At 54.4% G+C, this 13,287-nt stretch overlaps 1 protein-coding gene across 1 annotated transcript; it reads left to right on the top strand.

The window, feature by feature from the left end:
* Positions 1 to 429: 429 nt before the first annotated feature.
* On the top strand, positions 430 to 5,347 carry Irx1 (iroquois homeobox 1). The gene is made up of 4 exons (XM_027943938.2): positions 430 to 705; positions 3,604 to 4,639; positions 4,923 to 4,995; positions 5,284 to 5,347. Exons 1-4 carry the CDS (start codon positions 430 to 432, stop codon positions 5,339 to 5,341), a joined length of 1,443 nt encoding a protein of 480 aa, XP_027799739.1. The 3' UTR covers positions 5,342 to 5,347.
* The last annotated feature ends 7,940 nt before the right edge of the window (positions 5,348 to 13,287 follow it).

Below are 13,287 nucleotides of genomic sequence, written 5' to 3'. Positions count from 1 at the left end.
GCGCCCACCGCAGGAGGAGGTGGCCCGGCCGGCGCGGGGCACCACGTGCTCGCCGGGAGGGGCGGGAGCGGACGGTGAGGGCGGGCGGGAGGCAGGGAGGGGGCGGGAGGGGAGACAGGGGCGGGGCCTGCGCTCAAGGGGATGCCAATCAAAGCATCAACTTCAAATTGTGTCTGAAAGCCCCGCCGCCGAGCCGAGGACGGCCGCCGCAGTCGGCGCGCGATCGCGGATCCGGGCGCAGCCGGGAGCCGGGCGCCGGAGAGCCGGCCAAGGAGAAGCGACCGGCCCCCACCCTTGGGCCGGCCCGAGCGCGCCGGGGCTGCCGCCCGCTTCCCCCCGCGGCGTCCCCTCCAATTCCCCCGTTGGCCTCCGCCTCCCTCCCCCTCCCTTTAATATTTGCCCGCCGCCGCCGCCGCCAAGTCCGCGGACATGTCCTTCCCGCAGCTGGGCTACCCGCAGTACCTGAGCGCCGCGGGGCCCGGTGCCTACGGCAGTGAGCGTCCAGGGGTGTTGGCGGCTGCCGCCGCGGCCGCGGCCGCCGCCTCGTCGGGCCGGCCCGGGGCGGCGGAGCTGGGAGCCGGAGCTGGCGCGGCCGCCGTCACCTCGGTGCTGGGCATGTACGCCGCGGCCGGACCTTATGCTGGCGCGCCCAACTACAGCGCCTTCCTGCCCTACGCCGCGGATCTCAGCCTCTTCTCGCAGATGGTGAGTGCACCGGCCTCCTGCGCGGCCTCCTGCGCGCCCTCCTAGTCTTCGCCTGCCTCTAACCTCGGACCTGGCGCCTTGGGCAAGGGGAACAAGGGTCCCCGGCGCGCGGGAGGGACAGAGGACGCCTAGACCCGATCCAGGCTAGGAGCGGGAAATGTTTTGCTGGCGGGTTATCAGCGGGCGGAGACCGCGACCCCCAGGGACTTAGGAGGGCAGAGAGTCTGGGCCGGTAACGCCCGGCCATCTCGGCCCAAAGAGGCGGAAGGCCCCAGCCAGGAAGGGTGTCGCGCGCGAGTAGAGGCCGCTGGAGCAGGCCAGGGGTGAGCGGCCCGGCGCTGGAGGTCGAGAGGAAACTCTACCCGCGCGGCCTGGGAGCCAGGACAGGCCCAGGGGTTCCCGCAGCCTGGCCCAGTTTACCAGGACTCCCGTTGCTTGCCGAGGCCCTCGCTTGCGCGGTCTCCCAGCTTCTGAACTGGGTGGAGGAGACTTGCTTTTTCCCTGTTTGGCAGAGCCGAGGTAGTTGTCTGAGTTGGCCGGAGGGAACCCTGTAAAGCTAGAGTCCCTCAACATCACCCTAACAATAGACATCGGAGGAACGGCGAGGTCCGTTAATGGCGTGTGTGCAAATTGAAGGTTTAAAAACATAAAGTTGAAGTAAATGTTGGCGTCTGAAACGGTGTTAGCTTCTACTTTTGTAAGTTGCCAAAGTTTTCATTTCATTTGTATCAAAGCATTTAACTTCTCACGTTACATAATGAAGGCTTAAAGAAAATAGTGTCCCTGGGCTTAAAATAAATGGTGCCTTCTCAGTCTCCCGTCCCAGTGGGTGTCAGATGGGGGAGGGGGCTGCAAATTTAATTCTCTGCAGGGGCACTGGCCTGTCGGTCCCTCCAAGTGAGCGGTTTCCCTGCAAGGTTGGGGCTGTTTAAACTTCGGGCTGCTCATGAATCGCGAGGTAGGCGCAGAGTCGAGGAGGAGAGGAGGCAGCCCCTTCTGCGTGGCTGCGGGCTGTATAACACAATTTTCAGGCACCCCCGAATTATCCTCACTTCCAAAGAAGAGACCAGGACTAAATGCCCGCCAACTGTGCAGGAGGAAAGCAGCACGCATGTTTTCTTGTAACTTTTCTTGTAGTTCGGAAAGAAAGCTTATTTCTCTGAAATGGGCCCCAGAGGCCTTTCAGATCGCCTACTATCCAGAGAAATCAGCCCCCATTTTGTTCCCGGGGATGCCAGGGAAGCGATGAGAGATTTACAAGGTGTCCTTTCAAAAAGAATTCCCAGCAGAGAGGAGGCCTAAATGTCGTCTTTACAATTACTACCAAAATACATTGAAAAACGCAAACTACATTTTGCAAAGAGTAAGCAAAAACGAATCTGGCCACAGAAATCGTTTCTGTGTGGTCTCAGTCACCTAAGGAATTAGTCAAAGAAATGTGCTCTTTATAACTTTCTAAGAGGCTGGTGTTCCTCTTCACTAACATAGTAACTGGACGAAATTTCATGGAGGATGGTAATTTTTATCAAAATTTTGAATACAGATGTGAGCCATTTGGGAACTCTGCCTGTGTGCCTGTGGGGGAGGGGGCTTGTGGGGAGGGCCTTGTGCATTGTGGTTCAGTGGGAAAGGGCAAGCTAGTTTTTTGGGGGTTTTTTCCCGGTTGATGTTGTTGTTTGTTTGTTTTACTAAGGGAATGATAAGTTTGAGTGCTTCCCCCAAAGTGTGTGCTTTACCTCCAGGTCTCCTGCCGATTTCTGGAAAGTAAGCCCAAAGTCAAACTCCATTCTAGGCCTGGGTTTCCAAGCCATTAGGATTGGGTATTTGGAAGTCAAAAGATAAAATTGTGAGCAAACGTCTGTCTGGGCAATTTATGGTAATAATGAGGCCTAATGAGGTTGTTAGAAAGATAAAGTGTTATTTACCAAAAAACCTGATGCGATAATTTGACTCGCTGTGTTTTACTACTGATGATAAAAAGAATATTGATTGCAAATAAATCACCGCCTCCGAATGCCTTGCAAACAGTTTGTGTTTGCTTGCTCCAGATCAAAGTCAAACTTAAGAGATAAAGTAACCGAGAAGAGGCCCAGGAAACTGAACCGGTTCCCTTCTTGCAGCCACTGGCTCCAGGCCCCAGCGTTAATATTTTACTGGATAAACCCTCCTTTTGTATTTAAAAAAACAAAACAAAAACAAATGGTGTTTTGTTATTGTTGTGATGATGGCCAGGATTAAAATTTTAAATTACCTGTCACCACTGCAGACCTCTAAGTGTGAGGGGATCATTTATGCAGATTAATTTGGGAGGTGAAGGGAGTGTGCTTTCATTTTAAACTGCGGGTGAATTTAGACCTGAAGAAAACCCATGGTGGTTTATTTTAATTGATCCCTTCAGGGAGGAAAGTGGGGTTGCTGGGGCTTGAGTTCTGGGTCCTTTGCATTTGGAGGAACTGTTTCATGAGCCTAGTTAAAAGGTTTTCTTCTCTAGCTAGCATAAGATAAACTTGGAGATCAGGGTTTCACGAGTTGTTGGGGGACTGGGAGGGGGCCTAGGGAAATTCAAGGGAGCTGTGACTCTCTAGCTGCATTCTTCTAGAAATGCACGGTTTCTAGAAGTTTTTCTAGAGTGACAAAACCGGATCTCTGTGATGGAAAGCACAGCTCCAGGACCTGAGAGCCCGCTCCTTCCCCGGGAGTGGATTGGGCCTTCTTGCGTGGGAGCATACCCGGCCCCGCAAAAGTCCAGTGGATCCGGGATCCTAGGAGGCCCTGGGGCTGACCAGAGTGGCTGCTCCGACTTTCCCGGCTTAGGGGACTCACCTCTCACTCCCTGTCTTTCTCTTTCTCTCTCCACCTCCTTCCTTTCTCTCTGCTTTCGCTCTGCCCTGGCTGTAGGGCTCGCAGTATGAACTCAAGGACAACCCTGGGGTGCACCCCGCCACCTTCGCAGCCCACACAGCACCAGCCTATTACCCCTACGGCCAGTTCCAATATGGGGACCCCGGGCGGCCCAAGAACGCCACGCGCGAGAGCACCAGCACGCTCAAGGCCTGGCTGAACGAGCACCGCAAGAACCCGTACCCCACCAAGGGCGAGAAGATCATGCTGGCCATCATCACCAAGATGACCCTCACGCAGGTCTCCACCTGGTTCGCCAACGCGCGCCGGCGCCTCAAGAAGGAGAACAAGGTTACGTGGGGTGCGCGCAGCAAGGACCAGGAGGACGGTACCCTCTTTGGTAGCGACACTGAGGGTGACCCCGAGAAAGCCGAGGACGATGAAGAGATAGACCTGGAGAGCATTGACATTGACAAGATTGACGAACATGACGGCGACCAGAGCAACGAGGACGAGGAGGACAAGGCAGAGGCGCCTCGAGCGCCCGCCGCTCCTGCTGCGCTCGCTCGGGATCAGGGCTCGCCGCTAGCAGCTGCCGACATGCTCAAGCCCCCAGACTCGCCCTTGGGTCTGGCCAAGGATGTCCCAGAACCTGGAAGCACTCGCCTTCTGAGCCCTGGCGCCGCGGCAGTCGGCCTGCAGGGCGCGCCGCACAGCAAGCCCAAGATCTGGTCGCTGGCTGAGACAGCCACCAGCCCCGACGGCGCGCCCAAGGCGTCTCCGCCGCCGCCCACGGGCCATCCGGGTGCCCATGGGCCTCCCACCGGTGCGCCGCTGCAACACCCCGCTTTTCTGCCTAGCCACGGACTGTACACCTGCCACATCGGCAAGTTCTCCAACTGGACCAATGGTGCGTTCCTCGCACAGGGCTCGCTGCTGAACATGCGTTCCTTCCTGGGCGTCGGAGCGCCCCACGCCGCGCCCCATGGGCCGCACCTGCCAGCGCCACCACCGCCACAGCCACCCGTCACTGTTGCCACCGGGGCGCTCCACGTCGACAAGGCCTCGGCCCGTAGCAGCCCTGCGCTCCCAGGTACCTGCGCCTTGTCCACCCAAACGGAGGCTAGGAAAACACAGATCTGGGAGGGGTGGGGTAAGCTTAAGGCCGGGCGAGCTAGGCCACGGCCCTAGGGCTCTCGGAACCGGCTGTGTTGTACCCCTAGACCAGCTCCTGCTAGGGGGAGGGGAGGAAGTTTCCCCCGCCAACCTGCCGGAGCAGAGGGAAGGAATGCGTGGGGAGGGAGCCTCCTTCGCTGCCGCCCCGCCCCCTCCCGGGTCTCCCTACCCTAACCTTCTGCCTCTTCCCGTCCCCGCAGAGAGAGACCTCATTCCTAGGCCGGATTCGCCCGCACAACCGTTAAAATCGCCCTTCCAGCCGGTACGAGAAAAGTGAGTGCTGTTCGCTTTTGCCCAGGGACCGGGTGGAGCTGGGGGCTTGTCTAGGTCGGGACAGAGCGGGCGGGTAGGCTGTGGGGGTCGTGCAGCCATTATTGTAGGTGCTATCCGCCAAGCCGGCACCGGACCAGCAGAGCGCATTAGAGTTTCTCAGGAGCCGGGAGCCGGCGCGGGCTGCAGCCCCCACACTGAGTTCTGCTGGTAGAAGTGGCGACTCGGTGTCGCAGCGTCCATCCACTGACATTACTCGTGTCTTCTTGTTTTGCTGTGTTTCCCATGCAGCTCGCTGGCCCCGCAGGAGGGAACGCCGCGGATCCTAGCAGCGCTCCCGTCTGCCTGATTAAGGATCTTCTTTTACTTTTGCGGGGGGAGGGGGGAGGAGTTGGGAGGGAGGAGATGAGGGAGGAATTAAGACAAATATTTCAGACTGGTGTAAAGGACAAATATGACAACGACGTCAACGACTCTCATCCATCGCTTTCCTGCAGAAAGGGGCTCGTCCACCCTGAGCTCGCGACCCGGTGGCCAGGCCTCTGCCTGCGGCTCCCGTGGCTGTCACCACGCTCGGGTTGATTATCCGATTCGGTAAATGACCCCACCTGCTTGTGTCTTCTTTTTCTTTGTTTGTTTCTTTCTTTCTTTCTTTCTGTATATAGAGTGATTTCAGATTGTAAATAGCGCGTCAGCGAACTTGTCTAAATCATATATTTTTGTCTAATAAACTAAATGAAATGAAGCCCGATGCTCCTGCTGCAGTGTGTGGCTGTGCATAGCCTGTGTGGGAGGGGTGCACCAGGATCCTGGAACCCTGGGCAGGGCTCAAAGGCCTGTGGCTGGCGGAGAGCGACTCCTGGGGGAGGGCCTGCAGAGTGGAAACTCTCTGTGTTTCAAACAGGCATTTGCTTGTGGTGGTGGTGGCTGAGTTTGTTAATTTTGTCACTAGAACAGTTTCTTGTTGGCAGGTCCATTCTTTTCAACGCTTATTCAAACATTTATCTGGGGCACATCTTTCTTGGGAAAAAAATGAGTTCAATTTTACACAGTTTATAAAGTGATTTTTAAGTAGGCAGAAATGGGGGTAAATTAAAAGAATTTCGAAACACCCCCCCAAAGGAGAAATTTGGATTCAAAATCAGTTCGTAAGTAGTCTGAACAGTGCCTCTTGGTGTAGGGTTGTCTTCTGGGTGAAATACGAAAATAATCCAGTACGAAATACCTCTCCGAATTATTTTTAATTTTTAATTTTTTTTTTTTTTAATAATTATTTGGTTAAACGTAACCTGGAAATTTTGAAGATTCTTTTAAATTCTCCAGAGAGACGTGCTGGAAGCACTGCGGTTCCGGGGTTCTCTAGGAGAAGGAGTGAGCCAGATGTGGCTGTGGTAAAAGTCGAGGAAGAGGGGAGGGGTCTGGTCGCCAAGGACGCCCCTTGAACCTCCGTGCCACCGCCTGCGTCTTTTTTGCCCTGTAGCGCGCGCGCCACCGAGTGAGCCAAGAACAAATAATCCGCCAGATGCCCGGGGCCCGGCAGGGGAGGAGGCAGCTGGGAGAGACGACAGGAAACAATGCACGAAGGAGCTGGCCAGGGACGCGCGCGAGTGGAAAAGTATCCTAAATGCGGCACTTAAGTCTGCAGGTCTGGCCCCCGTGCGTTCGCCCGAACGGTGGCTCTGGGAACCCTGCGCAGGGGCTCTTGGGACGCCGGCGACTTGAGTTTGCAAACACTGAGAAAGCAAATATTTCAAAACCCGCCAGCAAGGATGTGCACCTTGAAGAAACCCGCTTAGTGGGGAGAAGTGCAGGTCCCACCCCGTCCACCTATACCCTGAGCCTGTGCCTCCCTTTCCCGTGCCCCTTCGGGCCCCGCAGCTCCCAGGCTGCGCTTAGTGAAGGTTGCGGGCCAACTACGGCGGGAAAGTCGGGCGGGATGTCTTTGCCCACGGTTCCTCTGCTGCTGAGGCTCCGGCAGCTCTCCCCATCCCGAGCAGACACCTCCTACGCGCGCCTGCGTTTTCCCCAGCGCTTCTCCTCACTTGCCGGTCCTTTCCGGCAGAGGATAGGGTCTGGGCCCCTAGGCGGGAAGAAAAGCCTCGGGGAGGAGACGAGAAAGCCGCTGCACGAGAAGTGGCCTGACTGTGGGGGTGCGCGTCAGTGATCGGTGGGGAGGGGTGGGACGGCGCCCCAAGAAGAGCTGGGCCTCGCTCCCCAGTGGACCGCGCGGCCGGCGGGCTCGGGCTGTGGCCACCTTAGAGCAGTTTCTGAATGGACGTGCTCGAGGCGCCCTCTATGGTCGGAAAGCGGAATGGGGCTCTGACCTGTCAGATGATGTCGTTCTGGGGCGTGGCACCAATCTGGGGGTGCTGGGCGTTGGGGCTCCGTGAGCACTGGGTTTGCCGCCATAGTATTTGTTCTGTGTTTCTGGGGTCACTCGTGTGTGTGTGTGTGTGTGTGTGTGTGTGTATTGGGGGTGCGGTGTTGGGGCTTGCTGGATAGTCACCTGGCCGTTCCAGAGAGTGGGAAATATGAAAATATGCTGTGTATTTTCATTATCCGCGTGGGGCTTGCTGAGTCAGAGGGCTTTTTTTTGGTCCATCTTCTGCCCTGGGCTTCAAGGAGCCTCACAGTCCTCCAGAGGTCCTGGAACGTGCCTCTGACCCCACCCTGACTGCTGAGGTCTAATGTGTCCTCTGTCCTTGGAGAGACTGTGCTTCTAAAGAGCCTTACTAACCCCCTGACCTAAGCATTGGATGAGGAATGGAATTTTCAGCCACACAGGTTTACTTCTCAGGCATATAAACCACTGGAAGATCCCTTCTGGGTGACTCTGAAGTTAGCAGGCAGATCCAGGTGGACCTCTGGGCTGCCACCAGGCTCAGCATTTTTCTTTCCCCAAATCACATCATCAGATGGTCCATCCATCCATATGTCTGCTGAGGCACACCCAGTACTTCCATTCTTCTTTTTTTTTTTTTAATTTTTATTCTATGCAGACATTTGAAACCTTGCTGGTTGCTACAGAAGAGACTGGGACATCATGTGGCCACTGGAGGAGTTCAGGCCATGGGTTATAGTGGTCTAGAAGTTATGAAGGTTCTGTGGGTGTTTCTGAGAGTCAAGTTTCCCATGCAAAGAAATCAGACTGCTAGACTCAGAATTATTTTTCTCAAATGAAAAGCAAGAAATGAATTTTTAATCAAGCCCTGAACGGCATTTTTCTCTTTGGTGAGCAATTTGTTTACACCTTTATTCAGCACCACATCTATACAGGTGTGTGGGGTGGGCTAGGAAGCACCCCAGGTGCCCAGTGTTCCATCCCCTGAAAAGTCTGGAGTGGACATAGAAATGCAGAGGTCACCTTTGCCTCTGCAGTGTCTACTGAGCAAAGGAGCTCCCTACCATGCGCCAACCCCACAAGGACAGGAGGGAATGGCAGCAGCTCAGTCACTGGCAGGGAGGAGACTTATGCCCAAGGGCGAAAGGCAGAGTCTTGTCGAGGGGCCTGGTGTTCTAAATGTAGGTTCCTCTTCTGGGGAACAGGTTTCTTGTGACAGGACACCATGTCCAGAACAGAGAACTTTCTTTCGGGGGAGCACAACTGGAAGTGTGTTGTGGAGGGAGGTCAAGAATCCCGGGCAGCAGGGATGCTTCTCCAGCCCAACCCAGACCTGCTCCGGAGACAGGCAGAGCACCAGCCCAGCCCTCTGAGCTCAGCTGGACCCGAAGAGCCAGGGAGTGGGCCTGCCCCAAGGGCTGACCTGCCAGCAGTCTCAGGTCTCCCAGCTCCAGCACACTGCCCTTCCTTCTCTGAACAATGATATTCACCAGCTCATTTATCTCACCTGAAAAATGGAGAATTCACACATCTCAGTGACACTGATGAGTGCAGCACACACCTTGGCCCCGAGGGATGCCACCTGATGAATCATGTCCTGTGACATTTCAATCCTCCTTGTAGATAGAACTCTTGCAAAGAGACGAAGGGCGGGAGGAGAGGGGAGGGAGGTAGTTAGGAGACAGAGGACTGGGCAACTAGAGTACCGTGGTGTCTCTGGGCCAGCTTCCTTGGAGGACAGGAGGCTGCCCTGGCTGCTCAGCCCTGGTCAAACTGCCCAGACCTTGCCTGAGCTGAGATGCTCATTCAGTCCCCCACTGCCCTTCTTCCTTTCTTGAGGGTGCAAGCAGGCAGCTCATCTTACCTAGGAAGGTGGGATATGCCATAGGGCTTCCTGGTAGACACTGGGGTTTGTGGACATGATTGAGGAAGTTGGGAATCTGAAATGTGCTTCTGAAAGCTCTGGACCTGGTTTGCCTGTACTACTGCAAGTGAAGAGTGGACAAGGAGGGGAGTAAGTCATGCCCCGAGGGTCACTTGCAGGGCTGGGGAGGGGGTCAGCAGGCATGGAGATCTGGGGCCCATGGGTACTTACAAGGCCAGACCAAACTCCAGCTATCTCTGATCCCATCGTAGAACACAGCACTGTGAACTAAGTCAGCCAGGCTCTGGAACCTCCTGGGATGGAGGGGAAGCTTTGGAGTGCCCCACACTGAGACTGAGTATGCACTGGTGGCCAGCAACTATTGTGGCCTATGGAGGCAAGAAAGTGGGTCCAGGTGTGGAGGGCTCTCGTGGGAAGCATTGGCCCTGGTGCAGAACCTGGGAAGGAAGAAGAGGTAGAGCGGAGCCACCTTCTGCAAGTGGAGACAGAGCCCACCCACCTCGAGGGGTCTGAACTCCATAGGTGGGTTTGGGCATAAGGAGGTAACTGGAGGGAGAAAGGCCCATCCCCAAGGAGCCCTGTGGCCCATGGCCACCTGAGAACTTTCTAGGCTAAGGCTGACCAGCCCAGTGCAGGCGTCCACTTAAAGCCCCATTCTGCTGGGGAAGGAGTGTGCAGGCCTCAAGAGCACCCTGCTGAGCTGGCTGCTCCAATTATGGCTCCAGAGCTGAAAGGCCTTCAAAGGTCATCCTCTGGGGGCTGCTGGCAGCCTTTGTGCCCCATGGACTGGTGGCTGGTCGCAGATCTCCTGTCCTAGCAGGATAAAAGTGTCTGAAGGGAGCCCACTCCAGAGGGACCATGTGCCTGAGGAGGCTGGGTCCCTGGTCAGCATGGCACTCACTCAGCCACCTGCCTTTAGGGACCTACAGATATGTGTGTTTTTTGTTTTTTGTTTTTTTTTTCCCAATAAAAGGCAAATTTTAGATCCAAGAAAATGTGTTAATGTACATTAGCGTTTGTCTTTATATCAAAACAGTCATAAAATATGGTTCTTTATTTTCAGTGGAGAACTCCCTGGAGCCCAGAAGTTCCCCAGGTGAAGCAGGTTCCAGGAGGCCCTAGTGTGGCCTCAATTCCTGGGGTGTCCTAAATGGAGAAGTGGAGAAGAGAGGTCACCTGAGACCTGGTGGGAGTGGGGTGCAAGCTGTGAGCCTGAGTGATATCTCCCTCCCATGTCACCCCCAGCCCAGGAGCTCAGGGCCAGACTGCTTTGAAATATCCCAGGATGTTGCTCTGCCAGTGACCACAGAGTGAGCATCTCAGAATCCCATGTTCCTGCCACTCAGCACACCTGTGACTAGGTTACCTGCTGGGAAGGAAAGCTGGGCTTTCTGCAGGCAGCAAAAGGAGGCTGGGGCCTAGACCGTGTGTGGGTAGAGGCTGAGCAGGGCCCCTCTGCCTCTCCTTTGGGCCAGGGCCCCAGTGGCAGTGCTCTCTGTCATGCCTGCTGCCTGGCTTCTGAAGATACCCCCCACTGTCTCCGATGGTCCTGGGCTACTGTGTGGTTGGGCTGCACCATGGGCTGCAGCAGGAGCCCACAGACGCACAGTGCCACCACCCACAAGGGCTAGTTCTTGGTGGCAGAATTAAGGGCTTTTATTTTTGATTCCTGAATTTAATCTCTTAGTTAATTCCTAGTCGGCTGTGCTCTGTTTCTCCACTGTGTGTTTATGATCTGTGAGCCCAGCTCTTTAGCCAAGAGGGAGAAGGTCACGAGGCGTTGACACTGCAATAGCTAGTGACAATACATGGGAAACCCCTCCCCACATTGGCCGTTGGTTGGTCGCTTTCAGTCTTGGTGGCTCTCTGTCTCCTGTCTCCTCTGTTTGCTTGTTTGTTTGCTTGTTTGGGCTGTAGCTCTGCTTGTTATTGAAATTTAAACGTATGCTTAATTGCCAGTTCCTTGGATAGTTGCAGGAATGACTGGAAATATTAAATACATCTGTGAGATGGTGGGCAAGAGAAATTAAAAAGGTGCTCGCTGCACTGAATGCTAAAAAGATCTCACAATGAAGTGATTAACATTTTTATGAATAAAATTAATCACGCATTAACTCTGCAGCACAGTACATCTGAAAGCCAAATGTGGCCGGCAGCCCCTCTGCTCACACCCAAGAACTTGGAGGCTGCCTGGCCCACAGCAAGTGCTCAGCCACCAAGGACTTCAGAGTGTTTACCAGGGGTCAAGTCATAATGAATTTCTGAATTTCAGGGACCAAAAAAAAAAAAAAAAAAGAAAACCAAATACCAGCAAGGGTGCCCACCCACACGGCCACAGGGAAGACATTGTTCAGAAGCTGCCAGGTTCTGTTTTCTCTTTAACAAACGCTCAGTCAACACCAGCCCTTTCCACCCCCAGATATGTCCATGGACCCCGCACAGCTGGGTCAAGGAGGGCGTAGCAGGGTGATGCAGGGGAGCGAGGCCCGTATCCACGCCCAGCGTGGGCTGTGGCCCTTGCTGACCCTCGTCCCGGCTCTGAGGCAGGGCTGGTCAGATCGGAGCGCCAACCTTCCGCATTATTAAAATTTCCACTTTCCCAGATAATGAAGTGTGATTTTTCCTCTCTGCTCTCCTTCTGCTCGCTTTCTAATCTCTGGCCACTGCGGCTTGGGGACCACTGCGGCAGGCTGTACAAAGGGAGGCGGAGGCATCTGAAGTGTCACTCCTCAGCCGCAGCAAAGCACCCGCATTTCCATCTTGTTGTCGCTCTGGCCCGTGTGCAGCAGCAGGTGAAATCAAAGCGGCCCGTCTTCCTCAGCTCACCACATTATTTTTCACTGCTGTGGAGAATCTCTCCGAGCTCCGTGAACCAATAAAACAAGGGTCCTGTTTGAGTTGATATATTAATATTTACCGAGGATTTGCAAGGTCGGGGCTAAATGTCAGCAGATTGCTGGGGCAGTCCTGTGGGGAATAATTAAACAAATCTCACAGCAGTTCAGCTTCCTAACATCTTTATTAATCTTTTTTTTTTCTACCCTCCTGAAATAGTACATTGAAATATTGCTTTTGCAACCTTAGAGAGGAGTCAGAGTAAGTTTAATAATAAAATACTGTGTTGGCGATGGTAGCTCCTGACAGTTTCTTGGACCCTTCCCTGGCAGATGTCAGAGAGCAGGGCAGGCTGTGATGTGTGAATTATAACCAAGCTGCTGAGATTCTCACCTGCCCCTCCATCAAATTTATCCTGACCAATTTGCCAAACACAATGATATTGTTGCTGTGATTTGATCCACTCGCTGACTGCCCGAGTGGTCCTCTCTGCTCAGCAAGGTGACTGCCGGCTGCTTGTTCCCGAGGCCACCTTCTTTAACATGATTACAGTGTGCACTTTAGTACAAGTTCGACAATTCTCTTTAATAAGCTCCATAATTAGTGTTGGGATGCCTCATTACAAGCCATAGCCTGTAGCAGTCCTAGGCCAAACAGCCTTCTGCAATCTGATTTATTTTTTATCAGGCAGCAGGAGCTGACTGGAGTTTTTGTTTATATAATGGGGACCAGCATTAGGCCCCTAGTGTAAAAATACCACCAGGAAATTAATTGCTTCTGTGTGGATTCACCACAGATGTGTTCTGTTGATCAGAATGGTGTATTTTTGACTTTGCTCTCCTGTAGCGAGTTGTGAAAGAATGAAATGAAAGCCAGCGACGCGAGCTTTGGGCACTGTGTCGATCTGTTCTGACGTAATTGGAAGGATAAGGCTGAAGGAGGTTACGGGTCAGGTTCCGGTGCTCCAGAGATGGCTGCGTCCTTGCCCCTCCTGCAGTTCTTATTTATCTGCTTGTACATGCTCGGTGTGCGTTTATATACCACCTCTGAGTGGAGTCTCCTCATGCAGTGCCCAGGACTGGAACTTCAGTGGGTTTCTGGCTGGAAATTCACTTAAGATCACCCAAGCAGGGCCGCTGATCCTCACCCCCATGCCCACACCATGGTCCCTGAGAGCTTCAGCGGAAAAGGGCCTGTTTACTGGCCACCCCAGAGACACGTCAGGAGGACACTG

Source organism: Marmota flaviventris, chromosome 5, assembly GCF_047511675.1.
Source record: "Marmota flaviventris isolate mMarFla1 chromosome 5, mMarFla1.hap1, whole genome shotgun sequence".
Taxonomy (NCBI): domain Eukaryota; kingdom Metazoa; phylum Chordata; class Mammalia; order Rodentia; family Sciuridae; genus Marmota; species Marmota flaviventris.
Note: the sequence above shows the minus strand (reverse complement) of the source record. Positions and strands in the feature narration are given on the sequence as shown.